At 45.0% G+C, this 23699-nt stretch overlaps 1 protein-coding gene and 2 long non-coding RNA genes across 9 annotated transcripts; 2 read left to right on the plus strand and 1 right to left on the minus strand.

Moving 5' to 3' along the window:
* Nucleotides 1-362: 362 nt before the first annotated feature.
* LOC135312495 (uncharacterized) lies at nucleotides 363-12781 on the plus strand. Of its 7 annotated transcripts, none has more exons than XR_010372058.1 (5): nucleotides 363-6106; nucleotides 6189-6305; nucleotides 7091-9386; nucleotides 11493-11655; nucleotides 12692-12781. It is a non-coding gene; the product is annotated as an uncharacterized LOC135312495 (long non-coding RNA). The 7 variants fall into 7 exon arrangements; XR_010372056.1 differs by having other exon boundaries at nucleotides 379-7329; nucleotides 8911-9010; nucleotides 9288-9386; XR_010372057.1 differs by having other exon boundaries at nucleotides 363-6305.
* Nucleotides 12307-14476, minus strand: LOC135312496 (uncharacterized). The gene is made up of 2 exons (XR_010372059.1): nucleotides 13926-14476; nucleotides 12307-13793 (listed from the first exon to the last, which is right to left on the minus strand). It is a non-coding gene; the product is annotated as an uncharacterized LOC135312496 (long non-coding RNA).
* Nucleotides 14477-15801: 1325 nt separating this feature from the next.
* On the plus strand, nucleotides 15802-22550 carry LOC135312497 (histone H3.3A). Its single transcript, XM_064446366.1, has 4 exons — nucleotides 15802-15933; nucleotides 17383-17537; nucleotides 19000-19153; nucleotides 21913-22550. Exons 2-4 carry the CDS (start codon nucleotides 17410-17412, stop codon nucleotides 22039-22041), a joined length of 411 nt encoding a protein of 136 aa, XP_064302436.1. The 5' UTR covers nucleotides 15802-15933; nucleotides 17383-17409; the 3' UTR covers nucleotides 22042-22550.
* Nucleotides 22551-23699: the final 1149 nt, after the last annotated feature.

Below are 23699 nucleotides of genomic sequence, written 5' to 3' on the forward strand. Positions count from 1 at the left end.
CTGTCCCTGTGCCTTCTTTGTCCTGCAACATGTGTTTAAGCGTATGGATGGGGAGAGGCCCCAAACTCTGATATGGGGGCTAGATTTGATTACATAGTCACATGAAATGTTTTAAAATCAGGATGAAAGCTGAGCTGGAGCAGGAGGCCATGCTTGCTCTTCATTATGTGCGGTAACTACCGGTAAGCAGGAGACCGAATAAGTGGTTGGAAGAAAATGCACACCTCTACCTCTCCAGGAAAGGATGCATACAGAGGTATGATGACGATCCAGATGATGTAACTACTGTGTTCTTTGGTGGCCTCAAATGTCCTCCGTGTCTTCAGCTTAACCACCCAGCTAAAGGACATTTGAGGGTAGGTGACTATGAGCTGCCTCTCGTCGGAACTGTTGCAAACCCTAGTGAAGATGTGGTTGGGCTGCCCTGAGATCTGCAGCACAATATGCCTGTCACCTTATTTCCAAATAACGATGTTACCTGCACTGCCTTTTTGTTTAGTAGCAACATTGGCCAGAGCTGTTGCTCATGGCACAATCTGCCCACTCCAGCCCTGGCCCTGCCTGAGAGGGGGTCCCCTGCCAGGGGGTCACCTAGCACACTGAAAACCCCATGTTAACAAGTGAGATAGGCACCTATGTTGGAGCCAGTGGCTAAATTCAGGCCTTAAGCATTGATGGTGCTTTAAGAAGATGGGGCTTATGTCTGAGCTGTTTGGCTGTTCCAAAAAGTTCAGTGCTGTGGCTGTCCCGCCCTTTTTTGCTTGCAGAGGAGCCGTGCTGCTTGGCCAGGCCTTTGTAAGCACAGCTAAGTAGCTCTCGTGCCTGGCAGTCTTAAGTCAATGTGGTAAAAAAGGAGGAAGCTGGGAAACAAAGAGGCAGAGAGGTGACATGACCCAGAAGTGGGGACTTCACCCGCAAATGTAAACAAATTAGTAATAATTTAATTAAGCGGATCTCCCCATGGGCTTGTCCTGGCCAACTCACAAATCAAACTTCACCCAACCGTACTTATGCTATCTTAATTTTAGCTAAAACATATTTGCAAAGCATTTTGACCCAGTCTAGACAATCCCTTACTGTCTTTCTACAACAAGTTGGTATTTCCAAATTATGTGTCATGCTGCCACAGTGTGACCATTCAAGCCTGATGTCTGTGTAGCCTGGAAAAGCTGTGGTTATTTTGTGCTGGATTGGGCCCAAATTCAGTTGACGTATTTTAAGTCACGTGGTACTGCTTGTTTCATTTATAATCACGTGCCGTATCTTTGGAATGATGCCTAATGTTACATTCCACTTGATCTGGGGTATTTTTATTCATATGCCGTATCTGATTGAAATGTAATTGGCAATATACAAGGTATGCATGTATACATGTGCAGATGAATAAGCATTTTCTTAGATCTGTGGGATTTCAGTTGCATTCCGTGGGCATGATTCATTTCCTCCTCTGAAACTCCGGCTATTGGTGCTGAGGGTGTGGAGCTTGCCAGCTTTACAGGCCAAATAGGTGGAGTCGTCCAGGACAAAGTTGGGCCACAGACTGTCTGATAGATACGCTGGATCAGTGTAATCCACAGGTCTTTTGATCCACGTCTTTTCTGAATGTTTCTAACTATTCTTATATCTGTGCTGATGAATTCCTGGCCCTAGTAAGCACCAACTTCATTATATTTCCCTGCAAGGACTACCTTAGCTAACACAGCTGCTGTCATAGGGAAAAAGAGGACCAAAAAATAGGGCCCGCTGCACTCTGAGAGGAGGTGCACATCAATGACAGCTGTCATTCGTAACTGACACCTGGATTCTGCCTGCAAATACATAACTATAGCTGTGATACACCTGTGAGCATGAGAGCTGACAGCAGTAGAGTCATACTGACATAAATTAGGCCCTTTCTAAATCAGACATTCCCACTTTACAGGTAGTTTTGGCCTACTAATGCCATATTTGGTTCTGGGTGACTATACGTAGGTGAGTGACGCAGATCCTTGCACACAGACTTCAAGCAAGTGGCATCTAATAGGTAGAGGAGTAGTTTTCTTTCAGCTTGGTCCTACAGCAGTGCTAGGTATATAGTCTCCATTCTCATGATTTACACAATGCTAGTGCCACATTAATGTTGGTGGGCGAGTGTTCCTCTATCTCATGTGCTTGATCACACTTCTATTCCTACAACTCATCAAAAGTCTATTGTCCTGCTCCTCACAAAAAGTCATGTAGTCAAAGGAAGTAAAAAAGGCTGTTACTATAATTTCCCAGTTGAAATGTATTTTATTAGAAATGTTATTCTCTTGATAAAACAATGATCAGTCTCTGATTCTGCAGTGGTGTTTTAGACTTAATTAATAAATCATGCTTGCCACTTTTCATTTAGGAAGGATTTTACAGACATAATTAATTAAACCTGACAGTATCCTTGTGGGATAAGTAAGTACTCCAACTTTTAAAATACTAACACTCAGGCAAACTGATTATGCTGCTTTCTCAAATCAGTGCAAGGACCAAGACTAGAATTTAGAACTTCCTGCTACCATGACATAATTTGAGAGATGAGACTACCCATCCTTTTCTTATTTCATTCTGGTAACCATGCGTGTGATGCCTGACTTGTTGGGTGTGGTTCCGTGGCCTATATAATGCAGTGTGTTAGACTAGACTATTTTCTGCTTAAAATCTATTACTTGATTTAACTTGGAACAGAGGTTTTACAGTATCTCTGTCTGGAACCATCATATATGTAACTGTCATAATGCTGCTGTTCATTCGTTCATCCTTATTGTTTCCTCCAGTACATACCATTTTAATAGTAGTAGCAGCGCTTTATAGTGCTTAATAACGGTCTGTCAAGACCAAGATCACATTATGCAAGACTCTGTACTGAGAAAAGTTATAAGGTATTCATTGGCCCTTGATTTCTAATCTGCACATGAAAGATGCCTGTGGGAGTGATGAACACAAAACCAGTTGTTCACAAGGTACCCAGATTAACAAAGGATGGGTCAAAAGTTGCTCTAATAAGTATTCAATGTTTCTCACTCCTGAAAATGTTCCTAGACATAGGCAAGAGAAGGGATGAAAGGTAGCACTTAAAATATGAAACATATGTGTACGTTCCTTTTAGGATATTCTAAGTGTGCAGGGATATTAATAAAGGTAGATTTTGTCCACTGCAGTCACTTCAAGAATTTTAAAACATGCCTTTCAAGAGTGGGTTTTCTGTCTGCTAGACAGTCAGTCATGTACTATCGTATATACGGAGACTGGCTCATCTGAATATATATTCTTTTACATTTTAATGGTATCTCAAAGTGTAAGTTGCAGATAATGTATTTGCAAGACTTAAATGTGTTATACTCTTTCATATTATTTTTGCATGGAGGATCAGGAAAGGATGAAAAGAAACCTTTGTGTGCATATTCTTAGGACAATAATTAAGATGCCGTATGACATGAGGGAACATTTTTTACTTCAGATACTATGACATCGTACTGTTTGACAGAAATGTAATTAACCATAATGAATCTAAGTTGATATTTGCAAGTGCAGCTTCCTGCCAAACATCAGTAGTTGTCTGCTTCAGTTTCTGTGTTGTCAGTGCAATGGGTAGAGACAGCCTGTTAAGATACCTGCTACTGGGTTGGGAGCAGAGGGGAGAGAAATACAAATGTTACATTACTTATATTAACCTTGTATTAATACAATAACTACTCTTAAATATACTTATTGTCTCACAGTGAGTGCCTAGATATCATTTTCTGAACAAGTCTGTGGTAAATAACTATATTTTATTCTTCTTATAGCCCACAGTTTGTAATAGTGCAGCTACTTAGACATAATCTAGATTTAAAAATAGCTGTAAAACTGGTTTTGCCCTCACATTAGTCCCTTTGTTGTGCTTTAATATCTTTGTCTCCATCCTGTGCTGTGAGTCCTTTCAGGGAAGGAACATGTACTGCTCTGTGCATATAATGTAATGAACCTGAGAAACCAAGGTCCCTTTTTGCTTGGCCATAAGTATCATCAGCATGGTCGGCCTTGTTAGTGTTAATAATAATTTTAAATTTGGCAGCAATAATTTGACATGAATTGGCTAGTTAGACATCCAGGTAATCTTGTAGGAGTTAATACTTCAGATTCTAGCTTTCCTTAACCTTGTGTTTCCTCTGATTTGCTAGCCTTAGTGCTTAGGTTTGGTTTGCTCTGATTAATTTTAACTGAATACAGATGGAGAGCAGTGAATGGGTTAGTTGTAGTGTACAGTATATTTTATAGGAAAACAATACCAAAAATAGGTCTCTGCCTCTTTACTTTTGCTCTCCCTGTAATGAAACTAATTGCTTTTAATTATAGCTTGCAGAGACACTGTGCTGAATTACTTAATCTCTGTGTAAGGACTGGATTCTGGTTTCTTAATTGGCATCTGAACGTTTGGCAACTTTGCAAAAATCCAAAGCTAAGAGCGAGCATACAGTATGAGATGTGTATTATGTACATGGTAGCTCTCTATTATCTGTCAGACCCCTGTGCCTTAAAGGTCTTAAGGAACAGGAGAGAGCGAACATTGCATGCCCTTGCAATGGGAGTTTTTCATCCAGTTGTGGCACTGTTTGAAATAATTTGAAAACTCCTTGAAACATTTGAAAACTCCTAGACCAAAGTAAGTTATACTCTTCTTGAAACGATCAGCTGAAGGAGAATAAAAAAAAGATTGGGTATCTTAATTTGTTTTCCAACTCAGGACACTCTATGATTCTCTGAGATGCAAGTTGATTGGAAATGTTCCTTGCTAAAACTGAAGTTGCATTTCCAGTAGTTGGGAGTAGCTCCCAAATTACATTACCCCACCCACAACTCCTTGCTTTCGGTTTACCTGGGGAGATTCTACAAGGAAGCTAAAAGAGAAAAGGAGGACAGCAAGAAAAGGGAGAGCACACAGGACAGGTCTAAAAAGACAGAAATTTAAAGCAGGGTGCCTCAAGCAGGTAAACCCTCATTTTGAATTACCTTCAGCAGAGGTAACACATGGTTACACTGGGCGTGGAATGTTGTGGGTGTTCATAAATCCTGTTTAAAGCAAGATCACGTCACTGATTTCTTCGTCCCTTGCTAAAAATGTTATCAGCCAGATCCTCAGCTAGCGTAAATTTTCAAAGCTCCATTGGCTTGAAGGAGAAATGTCTTAAGGATCCAGTCTGTAGTGTGGAGAGGCCTCATTCTTTGGGTGCTGAGTTTGACGTGGCTTCCTTTTGACTGGCCCATTGTAAGCCCCACTTATATTCAGATAGCATTCTTGTAATAGGAATATTTATCTCCTTGTGTAGAGAATGTTCTGCTAGCTTAAAGAGGACCTACAAATTAATAATAATGGATGCAGGGTTTTATTAGTTTCTCTTTAAAAGAAACCATACAAATAATTTTTAGGGAAAATGGTTGGATTTTTTTTTGTTTTATAAAGTAAGCTCAGGTTGGAAAACACCAACTTAATTACATTACAGACTTGTGTATCTTCTTGTTGGCTCAATATTGGAATAGTTCGCAATTTTGTTTATACAACATCTTCTCACACCCATACAACTGAAATTAAATTGTTAGTATGGTGTTTAAGGAATGTCACTGGTGTATTTTGGACTCCCCTCCAGTGTTTCTTCTAATCCTTTCCAAAATAGAGGTAATTATGCATCATCCGTGAGGAATTTGTAATACAGCGTACTATGCCCCTTGAGGATCTTAAGCCATATATATGTGAGGCCTGGAAAAATCATGTCCTCACATGGTTATATTTGAATATTAGCAACACGACAATGATACAGCTGTGCATTTGTTCCTTCGTGTTCCTGTCTGACTTGGGCTGTGGCCTAGAAGTGATGTCGGTGTCAGAATATGTCAGATCACTTGTTTCGCAAAGCAGGGCCACGAAGAAGTCTTGCTAGCATGTGAAAGTCACAGATGGAAAATCATGTTGATGATGGTTGTTTTTTTTTCTCCCCGTTGTTCTTTTGTAGCAGGAAGTTACAGAAGCAGTTTATCAGGAGAAGCCTTCATGCCACTCGAACTGTCTCTCACACCCGCAGAACTGGGCATGGCACTGAAGCACCTTCACCGCATGGTTCGTGCGGGCAGCCCTTTCCCTGTAAAGGCTCTACAGGTGATCTTGTGGCTGTCATAACCGAGGATCTTAAATATTGCAGATGTGGTGAGACCAATCTTCCTGGCCCTCTGAGCCACATACCAAAATTTAGGACTGCCAGACAGCCAGCTTGTTCTTCAGTGAACCAAGGGAGAAGGGCACCATGTGCTTTTTGCAGGTGGGAAATGACGTGGCTCCCAGGAATGCTAGCTGTCCATTGTGGGTCAGGGCTAGGCCAAAGGGTGTAACTTCAAGGTGTAACGAAGTGTAATGTCAACTTCAGTAGCACCTGATCAATTACTCCCTCTCACAGTGGGGGTTTATCCTACAGAAGCACAGCCCATCTGTTGGATGTGGGACAGAGTGCCAGCATGGGAGCTGTGCTTGAAAACCTTGTAGCCCAGGGGAAGCAGGCTGGCAACCTCCCCTGTAGTTCTTTGTTGCTGAGGTTCCAAGTGGTGGTTCTTCTCTGTCTCTGCCTTTAGATCTGTGCTCTGTGCCCCTTGGTCCCTTATTAAACCCAGCCGATGTTCTCCACTTTAGTTGTGTAGATTGTGGCTTGTATTTTAACATCACCATACACTTTAAGTAGTAGTGCCCAGGACTCAGCCTACAAAAATTGTCATGAGTCCCCACAGAACTTAGGATTTGCAGAATCATGCAATGTTTGCACATGCTAAATTTGTGCGTTCTCGTCTACCTTCTACTGCTATTTGTTTGTTTTGGTGGGTTTTGAGCTGCTGGGGAATCAAGCTCGTCTGTGCAAGCACAACTGCCTGACACTTTCTTTGGAATTCAAAAACAAAAGATGAGATTTTGATGTTATCACCTATCTGCAGGGGTTTGGGGCTTTTGCTAGAGCTCTCAAGACTCACCGTAAAACTGAAGAGGGAATTTTATCAGCAACTGGCTAAGACATATGAAGAATTGGTGCTGCCTGATAAATTCTTCTTGTACGCACAGGATTGCTGGACTCCTTTAAAGCAGCTGCGCCCCATGAAAGTGGCTTTGCAGTACCCACAAAGAGAGTGAGGCTTGGCAGGCGCTGTTTGATCAGAAGGAACTACCTATTGCCACATCGTTCCTTTGTACCCTCGCTTCCGCTCTCTATCACAAGAGACGACGTGTGGTCAGAGTGTGTTTGGGAGCCAGGAACTTCTAATTCTGGTTCTAACACTGTTGTCTTCGTGATGTGAAAGCAGGTATATGGGCATTTTTAAAGGATTTTTAAAAAATAGCCTCTAATTGGGGTGCCCACATCTGGCTATGTAGTCAAAGGCATACTAGGCCTGATTTTCAGAAGTGGTAAATACCCGTGAATCCTTTCATTCTCAGCTGGGACTGTAGATACTCAACAATGAGTAGTCAGGGCAAATTAGTTATTCTTTAGAAGGTGTGAACGTGAATTGGGCTACATAAGTTTCTAAGCATTTAGGAAACTAATGAGCAGCACTAATATTAAGGACTGTTCTTAATAGCAACTGCAGTTTTCACATTGAGATGCCTTATAAGATGCAAATTCAAGAAGAGGAGGAGGAGTAATGAAGAAAAATGATGTAAAAATTCAGTGCAGTAAAGTACAGTTTACAGAGTGTGTGACTTCCAAAGAATATTGGGAAAATAGGAAACTTTCATTTCTTTAAAAAACCCCAAAACTGTAGTCTCATAAGACTGAAAATAACTTAGTGTTATTTGCTGTTGCTTTAAAATACACAGTCTGCTACTCCGTCTTCTCTTTCCCTTTCCCTTTTCTGCCCTCAGGAGACTGGCTCTCCAGAAAGTAGGTTTTGAGATTTGGGAGTAGTTAAGAAAGATGGTGGAATGCTTCACAACTTCACAACTGCATTAGGGTCAGGAATATTATTTTAGTTTCTGAGACCCTTCCTCAGCTGACTTTCACAAATGAGGCTTGTGAAGCATCAGTGCCATTTCAAGACAATCTTACTCTTGTGCTTCTATATGGAAGAAGCAGATCTATTCTGGAAGTAACCAGTCAACAGAATATTGTTCCAAATAAATTACAATATTGGGCATCATACGCGATATTTTGGTCTGGTGTTTGCTCTTGGAGCCTGAGTACTGTGGTCTATGCTGTCTGCACTGTACTGAAGTATGGCTGAGTTTCACTCTGACTCCTATCCCCAGGGGCCTTGTGAAGAAGAGATTCATATCTCATGGGATTATCCCACAGAGCAAAGAAATGAAATAAATAGTACTACTTTCTTGGTTCTGTCAAGTATAGTAGCTCATAGAGCCTTTCAAGGCAGTGTCAGCACGGGATAGATATTGCATCAGTGCATAAAAAGACATCCTTTACAAGAACAGCACTGCAAAATGAGGCCAATGTGAGCCTAATGGGTGGTGGAAAACAGTGAGCCTTTTTTTTTTTTCTCTCTCTTTTTCCCTCCCTAATGCAAGCCTGCAGGGGTTTATTTTCCAGTGTGTGTGAGTCTTGGGGCAAATCAGCTTACTGAAATTCTTCTACAACAGGAGCTCCGAGGAAACCACTGTAGTAGTAGGGATCTTTTTTGGGAACCAATTAGAGCTTGTGCTGGTTGTTCCTCCTTGGCAGCTTTAATGAATCTATCAACAGAGAAGTACTAGGAAATAAAGGATTTTACAGTAGTCTCTGTTAGGATGAAGCCCACGGGCTCTCCAGTTCCTTCCACAGTACAATACAATGCTTCAAAAAGACGGAAAAGGTTGTTATGATAACTTAGTCATGTGTGAATAACCAGGAGAGCTAAAATGAGTTTAATAATTTTACTGTACTGTAACTTTAGGAAGAAATAGTCCCCAGAACAATTCCTGTTCCCTGTACTGCAGAAAATCTTGGGAAAGCCCACGTGAAATGTGTCTGTCAATGCAAACTAATTCAAGCAGGTACGGTAAATTTCAAAATCTTGTATTATCATTACAGAGTATAAACTCCCTTTTCTTTTTATTTGTCCACCAGTCCTTTCACCCAATGCCTTAGACATATTTTTATAACTAAATTCCACAGCATATCTCTGAAATACATTATGACATTTGATCATATTTTATCTAAAAATCCCAGATACTCCTTGTGGTATCATACAATTCCTAGTCTTTGGCAAGGCTCTACAATAACCTCACAATTATCTGTTGTACCCTATACCCTATCTGGTTTCTCTTTCAGTTAACCCTTGAGTGCACTCCAAACTGATAGTATCTTTTAAGAAAAAAGTGTAATACTGTCCTGAGAAATGGAAGAAGAAAAGGCATAAGCTTAGAGAAGGTAATAAGAAGTTGAAGTCCTTTGACAAGGGGAGGTCTGTGACTGTGTAAACATGTAGTGCTATTTGTATTGTTATTGTCCTTTCTTGTCCCATACATTGAAACAGATGAGAATACAATTATCCAGTATTAAGCATGTGGGTCATGCAAAATAAAAACATAAGATAGACTATGGCTCTTTAGAAAGCTCTCTGTGTTTCTGTTTAGGATTTGTATAGTGTCAGTATAATAGGAATACTGCTTTTTTGGTGTAGTATTTCAAGACCCGTTTCCACCTTAAGATAATGAATTGTTGTACACAAGCCCTTCAAAGCTGATAAGAAAAAAATTGAGACTGTGGTTACAGCTACTATGCACCTTATGTACCTGGAACTGTTCTTAGCTGTGTATCAGGCAGTTAAAGATATTTTTTAACTTCCAGTCCTTAAAAGGCAATGGACTTGATTTTTTTAAATATAAAAAGGACATTAAAATAATAAGCATATTTAAAAGGCTATTATAAATAAAACAAGCAAACAAGATAGGAATTGGAGTGGAGCTTCGGGACATCATTATAGCGTGCTCTTACAGGTTTTTTTGTGTAGCGCACTTTCCACCAGAAGAAACTCACTACACCGAGGAAAAGAAAGAATTGATGCTATTTTATCCAATGTTATTTACTCTTTCATGTTCTGTAGGACCTCATTAGAAGGATGGGACATGAGTTCCAGCAGTGCATGTATGTTAATAATAGGCAGTACAGATGAGATTAAAAGAAGAGAATCCTGGATGATACATAGGTAATTAGAGCCCGGAGTCCACATATTAAGAGCAGGCATGTACCCAGTGAAACTACACGCTTGGTAAGCCTTTGCAGGAGGGGAACCACAAAGATGGAGGCTGAGTCAAACTCATCGAGCCTCTTAAAAATTAGTGGTAATCCAAAAAGAGAAGCAAAACCGAGGAGTCCTGAATTTTATTCCCTAAGCTACCGTAGGCTTCTTTTCACTCCTTTAGAACTTTGTCCTTGAAATTCCTTTTGGGAGAAACTTTTCACTGAAACAGTGTAAATTAAAAAATAATAGTAAAGAAAAAGGTGGGGGGGAAAAAAACAAAACAGAGTTACTGCTCTTGGGTTATGAGATGTTAGAAAAAATGCAGTTTGTCTCTGCAATAGATTGTTCTGAATCCCTGGCACATATGTGATGCTCAAAGTATGAAAAGAAGTACCTTTGACAGGACTGATAATTTTGCATTTTAAAGTAGCTGTCTCTTTTAAGCCTTCTTAAAGAACCCAGGAATTCCAAGAATTTTTTCATGTGGCACATGTACTTTGTCATTATTTAAACAGGGGGACTTTCCTTAGGGATCAGTCTTCAGGGAGACACTTTAGCACATGTGTAAATTTAAGAGTATGTCCATGGAGTATGACCACTGAGGTCCATGGAGCTTGAGAGGTGCCTAAAAGTAAACATGTGTTTAAGAGTTTTGTTTAAGCAGCAGGGCCATAATGTCTAACATATGCGAAGTATTTTAGAGGACCGCAAAAGACAAAATACACAATTAAAAGACCTAATGAAAATAGATGAAAGAGAGGAAAAAGCTGTGTCTACTACTATTACACAACTTCTTATCTGTATTTCCAGTGTACTCTACAGCTGGTAGTTTTGGCCGGTGTGTTTTTTGCCTGTATATTGAAAGAGAGTATAAATAGTACAAACGATAGATATGTGTGTATCAGCCAACTGTGCGTTACTACAATGCTGTCACTTCTGTGGTATACAAATACATGACCTAGAAAACGTCAAAACAAATAATAATAGAAAACTATTTACCTAGAGACAAAATTATTGTAAATAATTTTGAGGTTTTAAATGACTTGTACTTTCCTTCCTAAGTGCCAGTGATTCCTACCCCTAGTAACTTCCTAGTAAAAACACTGGAAATAGTGTATTTTCATCCCTTATATAGATTATTATTTAGGAATACATTTAAACCTGCACCAAAATATACTGTTAATACAAAATTAAGGTCACAAGTGTTTTCATTCTGCCAAAATACATCTTAAGAGGAAGATAGTTAAAAAACTTGTGAGCATTTTGTACTGACATTTTACTTTAATTTCCAGGAGGAGTTGTGACTGTATAGCAGCTGCAGCCAGAAACTGGATGGCAGGCTAGCCAGGACGGGATTGAGGATGAAGCAGCCCTGGACTGGACTTTTAAGGACGGAGGTTGGAATTGGCTAGGAAAGACCCTCATGGCTGGGAGCTGCAGAAGGAAACACAGCAGGTATGGGACTGGGACTGGCCGAAAAACTAGGAGAAGGTGGGAATGGTTTGGCATGAAAATCAAGAGGATGAAAGATGAGGATAGGGTCAAGGAGAAAGGTGGTGAAAAATGAAACTGCCTGAGCAATCGAGGAGGGTGTGTAGGGAATATGAAATCATAAAATGGCTGGCAGCTGAGACAGGGAATAGGGGTGAGGACGCAGAGCTTGAGTGCAAAGGGTGGTTGGAGGTTCAATGCATGAGAGGAGAGGGGTGGAGCTGAAGGAGAACAGGAAGGGAGAATTGGGTCTAGGAGGAGATACGTGGATGTAGGAGTCAAGTGAGTGTTGTAGACAAATAAAGCTAGTCTTTTATACTCCTTCCCTCACTGGAATGTCTGAGTAGCTTTTTGCATAAGATGAATAACAACCACAACTTCCCCTGGGTAATAGGATAGGACCTTTCTCTATTGGTTGAGTTGGAACTAGACTAAGTCATTCGGATTTTTAGTTTGTGTTTTTGGGGGATAGATAGGAAAGAAATATTTCTTCTTTGACCAGTGTTGTGCTTTAATCTGGCAGGCAGCTAAACACCAACCACGCAGCTCTTCACTCACTCCCCCCAGTGGGATGGGGGAAAGAATAATAAAAAAAAAATAGGTAAAACTTGTGGGTTGAGATAAAGACAATTTAATAGGACAGAGAAGAAAGGGAAAATAATATGACAAAAGAATATACAAAACAAGTGATGCATAATGCAGTTGCTCACCACTCACTGACCGATGCCCAGCCAGGTCCTGAGCAGCAGACCTCCGCCCAGCTTTTCCCCTGGTTTATATGCTAAGCATGACGTCATATGGTGTGGGATATCCCTTGGGTCAGTTGGGGTCAGCTGTCCCAGCCGTGTCCCCTCCCAACTCCTTGTGAACCCCTAGCCAGCTCGCTGGTGGGGCGGGGTGGGAAGCAGAAAGGGCCTTGGCTCTGTGCAAGCACTGCTCGGCAATAGCTAACACATCACTGGGTTATCAACATTATTCTCATCCTAAATCCAAACCACAGCACTCTACCAGCTACTATGGAGAAAATTAACTTTATCCAGCCAAAACCAGGACAATCAGAGAGTCTTTGGAGTTTGGTGACAAAACAAACTGTGAATGTCTCTTGTAATGGAAAACCTTTTTTAAATGTTTCTGAAAGATACCTGCAATGTTGCTAAAAAACAGTCGTACTGCAGACTCACTTATTCTCCTTTGTCCCGATAACCTCAGAAAAGGCACACTCTTCATCTGCTGCAGTTGTCTGTGGATCTTCACGCAGCCTGTGATGTTACTGGAGCTGATCCATTAGCTCTTTGGCCAACAGGGCCAGTCCCGCATACCAGCACTTGAAGCTGACTGGGAGCTACTTGAAGGGCTTGAGCTTGAAGCTTTGCTCCAAAGCAACAATTTGTTTTTTTCAGTAACAGTTTTGAAACAGTATTTTCAACTTGATACACTCATTGCAACTAATCCAGCCTGATGCCACAAATGCCTGTCTTTCTCTGTCCAGAGTCTCCTGGGCAAGTTGAGAGTTTCCCACCAAGGCGAAGATGAAAGACAGTATTTTGGAAAATGTACACTACTCAGCCAGACACAGTGAGTATGGGCTGTGGAAGTCTGCCTCTCTTTGCTGGGTGAGGGCTGTGCACGTCCTGTGAAAGGTGCTAAAAACATCTTGGACAACTTCTGATTTAAATGCTCCTCCTTTCTATCCGGTATCACTTGAGTCATCTTTGGCTCCAAACTGGACCGGCTGTTTTCCACCCTAGCCTTATTTCCTGTAGCAATGTGGACACGTTCGCAATGGCGGTGGTTACACTGGGTGAAGATGAAGCGCTGCAGTTGTCCTTGGCATGTTGTCGGTTAAACCGGTGGAATCTCATTAGGTTAGATTTCTTCACGGTGGCTTACAGATGCTGAAGGGTGGAAGATCCCCGTGGTCTGCAGAGATAAAGGCCGTCAGAGAGGAGGAGCGAACACTTATCTGTGCAGCTGGTGAAAGAAAGACATCTGGAGTCTTTTTAGTGTTGGGGCGGCTCTTTCTGCAGCGTCCTGCTGGCACACAGATATCATTGGTGGCAAAGCTTAACGGGCTGCCCCGGCTCGTACCTGTTCCTGTAGCCCTAGAAAAACAGGCGTTTAGTGGCGTTAATCGGCAAGGATGAAACCAGGATGCAAAAGTTGGTAATATTGGGGTAGTTTTCCCGTATCTGGGCTTTGTGTCAGGGTCAGCACAGGCAGTCAACAGGTAGTACCTTAGCCCGGCCTGCCGTATTTCTTAAGCGTATTACGTCAGTCAGAACTACTGGCGTTCGGGCGGGCGGCGGCGGAGCCCTGGAGGAGAGAGGAAGACTTGCTGGGTCCCCTGTTTCCCGGAGGAAAAACACTTCCCATCGCCGTGGGCTCCGCGGCCGGGCCGGGCTCTCCGCGGGCGGAGGGGCCGGGACAGCCCCGGCGCCCCGCCCCCGCCGCTACGTCATGGAATTCCAAGGCGCTTCCGCCAATGGCGGCGGCAGGGGGCGCCGCGCCAGCGAGCCGCGCGTGTCCGCGTCAGCCCCGCGGCGGCGGCGTCAGCGTTGGGGGTTGCAGCTAACAGGGATAACCTATGAATTATTAATCTCCGGGCAGCCTCTCGCAGCTGGGAACTGGCGCTGCCGGCTTTTAACTTTCGCGGCTCCTCGTTAGGGGTTGCGTGTGTCATGTTGGGGACTGACGCCAATTTCGGCGCCTGGCTTCTAGAGTTTACAGAGTATTTGCAAATACTCCGTTGTATAATACTGTACGGCTTCGAGTCCTCTTTCCGGCTCTCCAGTAAGGCGCCGTTCTCTCATAAAATACTACCGATAGAGAAATTACTCTGATAATTCTTCTGTAAGTACAACAAAAACCCTTTGTAGTTTCTTTTTCCTGAGAGCCACCTCTCACAAACTCACCGTAGGGTCAGAGGTGTACGCCTGGTGTGTCTACACCAGTCCGCGTAGCGCAGCCCATTGTGTTTGTTCGAGTGCCAAAGCAGCCTATATCTATTTTGGCAGGTTGTTCTGCCCACGATAACACGGTCTTCCTCATTGGGTTTGATTAGCCGTGAGCGAACTGCTCTACTCACGTGGCTAAACTGCTTCTGCTGTTGGGGTAGCCCGGATGTCTCTGTGCAGAACTGCATGGCACCGTCACCCATAATAAAGATTTTGCAAACCAAATACAGCTCTTTCTTGTACCTAAATCACCGACAAGGTGGTGGCACCAGTTTGCGCAAGCACAGAATTTGACTCAGTAGTTGAAATGTAAAGAAAATTGCAAGTGACTGCTCAGTCATATTAGAGTAGAAGTTACTTTCCCGTAGGGTGTTTCATTTCTGACATTAACAGAAAATAAATAATAATATTTTTGAAAGAATAAAGTTAATTTTCTCATTAAACAACATGGCAGCTGATAAAACTGGATGGGGTCTGTTGGCGATGCAGTGCCAAATTCACCGTCGCTTCTCCAATAGATGCGTTTCAACAGTGTGACAGCACTGATCCGGGGGCGAGACACCTCTTCCCACCGGACCCTCGCTCTCCCCGTGCCCATTGTGGCTGCCCTTTGCTTCCCAGTCAGAAGCGACCCCTGCACCCCGCTCCTGCCCTGATTTTGCAGAACGAGGGAAAGGGTGCTTCCACAGCAGAGCCTCGCTGGGTTAGCTTCTGGCGGGCCTGCTTACAGCGAGGGTTTTGGCGTTGCTTCTATGTAAAAAAATAATTTTTTTAAATTAAAAAAACACACCAAAACAAAAAAAGCAAACCGCAAACCCCCCAAATCCGGTAAGAGGGACTCTGGGGGATGACATGGTGCCTTGTACTTCGGTGCGGGCAGGAGCGGTCCCCTCTCCCCTCCCGGCGGCCTTGAGCGGCCGTTGGTCCCGCCGTGGCCTCGCGCGCCCCCGGCCCGCGGTGGGGGGGAGGGGGGAGGGAATCCCCCTCGCGCGCGCGGCGTGTCTTTTGTGTTTGTACACACGGCGCCGAGGGAGGGGGCGGGGCCGGGGGGCGGGGCCGCGCCTTCCCTCCATTGTGCTCCATTGGCGGGCGGGCGCGGCCGGGGCGGGGTGCGGCGGTTGGGGGCGGGCCCGAGCGCGGGGCCGGCCCTCCCGAGTCAGCCATCTTTCAATTGTGCTCCGAGCCGCCGCCAGCAGCAGCAGCAGCAGCTCCGGCTCCTCCTCGCTCCCGCCCTCCCGCCCTCCCTTCCTCCCTCCCGCACGGCAGCCGCGCTCGCCCAGCGGACGGGGTAAGTCTGGCGCCGCCGCCGCCTCCCCCCCCACCCCGCACCCCTCCACACACCCCACACCGGCGGCGACCCCTTCCCCGACCCTCCCCACAAACTTTTGTGGGGTTCGGGAGGGTGGCGGCGGCGGCAGCCCCGGGTCCCCTTCCACCGCGCCGCCTTCCCGGCGCAGCCGGAGCGGCTCCCTCCGCCCGGCACCCCCCGGACCCGCTTGGCGCCGTCGTTGCCCCCCTCGCCCCCGTTCTAGACCCCCACCGGCGGCTTCCCTGGCCCCTCGGCTGCCTCCCCGGCCAGGCATCCCCCCGGATCGGGGCTGGGAAGCGGCCGCAGAGCGGAGCCGCTCGCCAGCCCAGGGTAACTCTCCTGCCTTCCTTCCCCTGCTCCCCACAGTTGTTGCTCAGCTTCACCATCTTGTCTCTTTTCTCTGGTCACCGACCATATTTTTTTTCCTATTGCATAAAAAACAATAAAAAGGGAAAGAAATTCACCGAAGGAACGACCCAAACCCAAGGCAATTTTTGGTTTTCGAGTGCAAACTTTTCCGCTGCCTCCCCCTTCATCCGCACCCACATGGTTTGGAGTTCCTTGCGATTTTTTTGGCGTTATTTTTCGCAATTTATTTTTTCCTCCTTTGCGAAAGGACTAGGGCTGCATTTCGTGATTGTTTCCATTTTGTTCTGGGTCTGGGAGATGAGTTTGCCTGTGAGAGGCGCTTGGGAGCGAGGCGGCTTTGGGGAAGCAGTTACACAGAAAAAAGACGGCACCCAAAAAAACCGACACCCACCCCCCCCACCCCCCCAAAAAAAAAAAAAAAAGTTTGTTGCTTTCTCGCACTTTATCCGCACCCTTTCCTTTTCGCACGGTAAACGCCGGTTCGCCGGCGGCTGGCGGAGCGGCGGCGGCGGGGGCCGGGCAGCCCGGCAGGGGGACGGCGGGGGCCGCTCCTCCGCTCTCACCCGCACCCGGCTTTCGGAGGGGGTGTTTCTGAGGGTGGAAGGGGCGGGTGGGGTGCCGGCCCCCCCTTCCCGCCGGTGCTGGCCGGGCCGTATTTGCAAACACTCCGCAGGTGCCGGGCGGCCGGCGGGGGCAGGCGGCAGCCGCCTCTCCGCGCCGGGCGCCTCGCTCGCCGCCGCCTCGCTATTGAATTCCTGGGCAAAATAACTATTTTTTAAATATTAAACGTTTAATTTTTAAATTTTTTAATTAATTTTTTTCCCCCCCCTCTCCTTTCGGCGAAGGGAGGCGTTAGGCGGCCGCGGGCTCCGGGGGTAGCGGCTGGCCCGGCCGTTGAGCGGCCGCGGGTAGGGGCGCCTTGCGGGGGGCGGCGGGGCCGGGGGGCGGCGGGGCGCGGGGGGGAGGCACAGATACCGGCGGAACGTGGGCTGAGCGGGGCGGCCCCCCCGTCCCCCCTCTCCTCCCCTCTCTCCGCCCCTCCCTCCGCCCCTCCGGCAGGTGTAAGGCAGCGACGTCGGCAGGAGCATGGCCCGCACCAAGCAGACGGCCCGCAAGTCCACCGGCGGCAAGGCGCCCCGCAAGCAGCTGGCCACCAAAGCCGCCCGCAAGAGCGCGCCCTCTACTGGCGGGGTGAAGAAACCGCACCGCTACAGGTAACGGCAGCGCCGCGCGCAGGCCGCACCGGTGGGGCACTCCCGCCCCCCCCCCCCCCCCCCCCCGAAAAAAAAAACCCTCCCCCGGGGGGGGGTTTCTTCCCTCACCCCCTCCCCGGGTCAGCACTGCCGCGGGGTGCGGGTGTCCGTCTGCCCCGCACCTGCCCTAAAAAGCATAAATACCCAGTGCAGGCATGAGCCCGGTGTTTACCCTTAGCCCCTCCGGGCTTTTCTGTCCTGGCCCCTAAAAAAAAATAATAATAATAAAAAAAAAAAAATCAACGCCCTCCTCTACAGTCAGTGCGCCCCTGCGATTTTTTTTTTTTTTTTAATTTTTTTTTTTTTTTAGCTTCTGCTTATTTCAGTGCTCGTGCAGGGCCGTGCCGCCGCGAAGTTTATTGTTACCGGCATATCTTAATTTAGTTGTAGGGTTTGATCCCCTCCTCGGCGGCGCCGGGGCTCCGATGGCCGCGCGGGGGAGGCGATCTGCCGCGAGAGGGCGCGGCGCGTCCGCGGATGCAGCCGCGGGCTCGGCCGTCCCAAACGCAGACGTTTGTGCACGGGAGGGTATAGGCTGTAATGAGCAGTAGATCTTTTTGATAATCCTCTAATAATGCTGTTTTCCGCCCCGGGGAATTCTGTGCTCGCTCCAGAACGGTAACGGTCGTGCTTCAGCTTGGAGGAGGATCTTGGGCTAGGTGTACGTATTCCGTGGGGGAGAAAGTGGATTGGGAAGGAGAAGCGACTTTGAAATAGCGGACTTAATCTGAAAGACTGTTGCTGTAGGTGTGAGGTGGCATTAATAGTCCAGGAGACAGGTAATAACGCTGGAGTAGGAAAACACAAAGTTTCCGCAGAAACAAGTGTGGTATTAGTTTCACAGATGGACTTTGTGTCTGCAAAAGTACATCGTTAATCTGAATTTGCCCTTCTGACACTGAAACAAATACAAGGAAATACGCTAGATGTTTTGTGCTGATAATACAACACAGAATATAAATTCTGTTAGTTCTGTGGGTTTTGGCAAGTGCCTGATGTCAGTAGGGAAGAAGAACCAGATTTCCCTTAAAATTGCGCCGGCTGTCAGGCTGACGGCCGGGGGTACCTGTGGTACAGCCGCACGAGCTAACCTGTGGCAGCGTTGCGGTTGGCCACGTCGGCAGCGAGGTGCGTTAGCGTCGGTTGGCTAACGTGTGCGGTCGCCTCGTCTCTGAGCCGAGTCAGGGCCCGGTGCGTCTGCCCGAGGGATCCCTGCTGAGGCCGGTGGGACTTTGCGCAGGTCAGTGGTGAAAAGCCGGTGACCTTTTGCTGGTGAAACTGGTTTTGTATTGTAAACGCTGGGACTCCTCTGGTGAAAACAGAGCGTGTGTGGTGCTTAGTTTAGGTAATGAACCCATATTTTTAAGGTGATACAGAGTGTTCTGAATACTAATTATTTTATGTATTTATTTAATTTTTAAAGGCCGGGTACTGTGGCTCTCCGTGAAATCAGACGCTATCAAAAGTCTACTGAACTTTTGATCCGCAAACTTCCCTTCCAGCGTCTGGTGCGTGAAATTGCTCAGGACTTCAAGACAGATCTGCGCTTCCAGAGCGCTGCCATCGGTGCTTTGCAGGTGAGCCTTAATGAGGGGAGCGCCTGCTCTGGGGGGTTCCTGGAGGGGGAAGGCTGCCTGTCAGCAGGCAGGGGCCGGTGCTGTCACAGCGACACACACGCACACACACATACACACACGCTCCCTGCCCCAAGCCCCCCAAAACCTGGAGGCTGGAGGTACAGGAGGGCCCCGCCTCCCACTCCCATTGGCCAGGCTGTTTCTAGGGTGAGGCTCAGCTCCACCTGATTGGAGAGTTGCTGCAGTGGGCGTGGCCCCTCCGGGGGGGGGGGCCTAATGTGGGGGGATGTGCTCCCCAGCCTTGCCTTGCTCAGAGGGGGATCTGCTGATACCCTGCTATACCATAGGCTAAAACAACGCAGTGACAGGTCTGCAGCTCCTTACAAAAGATATTAAGGGGGGTGGGGGGGTGGGGTTGAGAGGGGATTTCCTTTTTTTGTTTGTTTGTTTTTGTTGATTGGCTATCTCTTTCTTAACAGCCCCCACCCCTCAAGTAGTTGCACTTGACAGAACAGTGCATCTTATTAAGACACTGAAGATAAATGTTTCCTCTATCCTCGAGCTTTGTTAGAGGCTTTTGCCTTTGAAAGCTGTGCAGTCTGAAAGCGTTGTCGTGTAAAGCTTGGTCTAGTGTGTCCAAATGGAGGCCTTGATATCCTCATATGCAGTTTAAAGAAATACAGCTCAATAAACCACATCTAAACATGGTTGGGGAAAAAAGTGCTTTTGTATCATGTGCTTGATGCTAAACACATAATTTTTTTTCAATAGATTAGTTAAATAACTTATTTAGAGTATACTGAGGGTGAAATGCCGAGTGTTCTTTGTGCCCCACATTCCTGCATCAAAGTTAGGTCCCCTCCAAGACTCTGTCCTTTTTGGGGGAACGTTTCCCTCTCCATGACATAAATACACTCCTGATTAAAGACAGGTCTTTGCTGTTCTTCTAGCTATTGAAAGATTGTTCCAGAACCTATCTGCAGTTGGAGAATATCTGACATGTAGGCAAAATTGAGTTTTTCTGGCTAATGACTCGCACTTGATAAGGGCCAAAATGTATGCCATGAGATGCTATAGACTTGAGCAAATGCCTAGCTTCAAAAGGGGACTGTATGCATTTGCGAAGTTGCTGAAATTTTGCTTTTAGTTGTTCTGTCCTCGCTGCTGTGAGTGAATGTGGTAGTTTGTAAATCCTGAGGTTTATCAGTGTATCTTTTTTTTTATCAGGAACTGCTTATTAAAATTCAGTCAGTAGTTAATACGTTTTCAGAAGGCTGTTTTGCATTAAGGTGTTGTTGGTATAGAACTTGTCCATGTACTATTCCTAGTGCTTCCTGCATGTTTGAAAAACAACAACAAAAATACCCACACCAAGAAAAAACAAACCCAAACAAAAAAAACCCACCAAACAAACCCCAGTCCCCATTAACGCCTTTAGTACCATGTTGTTCATGCTAGCATGGCTTATTCAGTGAAGTGTCTTAACTTTTCATGTAGTGATTTAGCAAACCTGTGTTAGGGGAACTTATGGATAACAGTCCTCATCTGCTGTAGTAAATAGTTTTATTTCTTTGTATTAAGTGCTCTACGTTTTTAAGCAGGAACTTTGAACTTAGTTGATTTTGTGGTTCCTGGTAAGAAAATGGTTCACGCAAGCTGTTCTCTTGCATGTATTCTAGAATGGTGGACCTTGACTCCCTTTCTGTAAGCAAGCCCCATCATTCCTGCCTTCTCACCCCAACCATGTGCTGTGTCCTGGTCTGATGTTGGCATGCCCAGGTGCTTCCTAGGAGGTTGTTAGGTGTTAGAATTTTGTATCAACCCAAAAATGTGTCAATGGTTACCATTGCTGTGCTGGGCTTAATAGCAGCTGACTTAACATGAGCCAGAAACTCATGAAATTGGGTCCAACGCAATATCTGTCTAGCCCAGAATCCTCTCTGCAGTGGTTCACTAACAGAGAAAATCCTGTGGTCAGGGTTGTGGTTTTCCCAGGACAGGGCTTGTCCTTTGCTCTCCCAAGTGCCAATGCCGTGATTCTTACTGGTGTGAGGTGAGAACCTTCTGTGACTGTGGGGGCTGTGGTGTGTGCCCCAAATAGACGGGGGTTGGTTAGGCAGGAAGAAAGTGTAGGAACAGGACAAGTGCCTGATGGTAATTCTCAGACTGCTGTCCTGGTTTTTGTGATTCAAGCAGTTCCCGAGTCAAAGGTGGTGTCTTATACCTAATAATTCTCAGTACCTTTTTTTTCCTGCTAATTTTTGACTTTGGAATGAAGCCACCTCTTCAGTATCCTATGGCAAGGAGCTGCATGCTCGAACTGCGTGTAGTGAAGGAATACCTGCTCCTCTTCTCCTTAACACTTGCCAATTTCACTTGATGCTTAATAGCTCTTACTCTGGAAGAGGCAGCAGGCAAGTCATTCAAATAGTGTAACAGAAGTTCCTAAACAAACTAACCTTCTGATAAGATAACCCCTTATCTTGTGATAGTCCTGCCAGAACATTGGTTCAGTTGTGTTCTGGAGGATGTCTTCACCGAATGGCAACAGTGTGCAACTTTGACGTAGAATGTTATTTGGTGGTTTATAAGAAAATGGAGGCTTTTATTTTTTGAGAATCTAAAACTTTTGCTGTTTGCAGGTAATAAAGATAGAAGCCTGAACTTAATGCCGCGTTATATTGTACTTTGAATCATTATTATTTCTTTCCTAGTGCTCAGAGACTGAAAGTGCTCTTAACTCTTCTCTTCTTCACTAGGAGGCAAGTGAAGCCTACTTGGTTGGCCTGTTTGAAGATACCAACCTGTGTGCTATCCATGCCAAACGTGTCACAATCATGCCAAAAGATATCCAGCTAGCACGCCGCATACGTGGAGAGCGTGCCTAAACTTCACTATGATGGGTTTGTCATTCTCGAAGCAAAATCTTCTTCCTGTTATTGGTAGTAATGAACGTTAGATATTTTTTCCATGGGGTTAAAAGGTACCTAAGTATATGGTTGCAAATGGAAAAATAGGGGACAGAATTGGGTATTTGCAAGTTTTTTTTCCATTTTCATTTGTGTGTGGATTTTTAATATAAACGAGGGGACATAAAACATCAATACGGTCAAAAAATGTTTCAGTGAACAAGTTTCAACAATTCAACTTTATAAAAAAAAAAGAAAGAAACCTGTCAAATTTTTCTGGACAATGCCAGCATTTGGATTTTTTTAAACAAGTAAATTTCTTATCAATGGCAACTAAATGGTGTTTGTAGCATTTTTATCATACAGTAGATTCCATCCATTCACTATACTTTTCTAACTGAGTTGTCCTACATGCAAGTACATGTTTTTAATGTTGTCTGTCTTCTGTGCTGTTCCTGTAAGTTTGCTATTAAAATACATTAAATGATGCCTGGTTTTAGTCTTGATTTTTAAATATTACAAGCGGGTCGTATTTGATTTAAAAAATACACCAGCCTTCCCTTTTTATCTTCAATATGTGACCTAAACACTTAGAGCAGATCTAGGAAACAAACCCTGGGGATATTACCTTGGCTGAAGTAGTGTATATGTGAGGGTTTTTAAGAGTGTAAAATTTCTGTCCATTCCATGTGAAAGCGAGTTTGGTGAGTATGTTACTGGGTAGAGTCTGGAGCTGGACTGAGCTCGCTAACTAAGCTGTAGTGCGAAGAAACAGCAGTTCTGTTGCTGTTTAGGTTCCTTTTTACTTGACTTAATGCTGAATTTGGAAGCATTTCTGATTTTTGTGGTTTCTTAGTATGGTATAAGTGGTGGGGTGTGGTGGTTTGGGGTTTTCTTTTTTGGTGTATTTTGGGGGTTGTGTTCCCCCCCCCACCCCTTTTGCATTCTATCTGGTTTCTTGGTTTGTAGGTGTTCACTTTTTGGTTGACTACCTTTGTTTCAGTCACACCCTCTAGCATGTTTGAGAGCTTAGTCTACATGTGATCAGTTTCAGTTTGTACACTCTAGTCAAAAAGACTCTTGTACCACTTTTGTTACAGTACTTCATAGAAGCAGTACTTAAGACAGGAACACATGTTTGAAATGTACTGGTTTTTTTTTTTTGTATTCCCCACCCAGTTGATGATGAAAGTTCCTTTGAAAAAAATTACTGCTAAAATGATGTTCTTTAAAAACTTCATCTTAATTTTTTCACCTGAAACTTGGTTAAGGATTCTGATGGACCAGTCTGGAAATGAGCTATGTGGTATACTTTTTGATAGCTCTTGCAGATAATGGAATGAGTTAGAGAAGAAAATAATGCAGGCAGTGAGGATTTCCCCTCTATGCTAAGACCCCTACAGAGCTTATTTGCTGCTAACTTCTTTTGAGAGGTACTGAGTGAGCTCTAAACACATGAGTGAATTTGAAGATTTCCAAAGAGCATTAATAGAGATGTATTATCTGCTTTGGTATCTTGAGCAGAGAACCAAAAATTATAGAGCAAATCACATTATTCATAACTTGCTCGGCTTTAGTAATGAATGCTGTCTGCCAGGGTTGTGCAGAGTAAAGTCTATTTAAATGGAGTAGCTTGT

This window comes from Phalacrocorax carbo, chromosome 3 (genome assembly GCF_963921805.1).
Source record: "Phalacrocorax carbo chromosome 3, bPhaCar2.1, whole genome shotgun sequence".
In the NCBI taxonomy this organism is placed as follows: domain Eukaryota; kingdom Metazoa; phylum Chordata; class Aves; order Suliformes; family Phalacrocoracidae; genus Phalacrocorax; species Phalacrocorax carbo.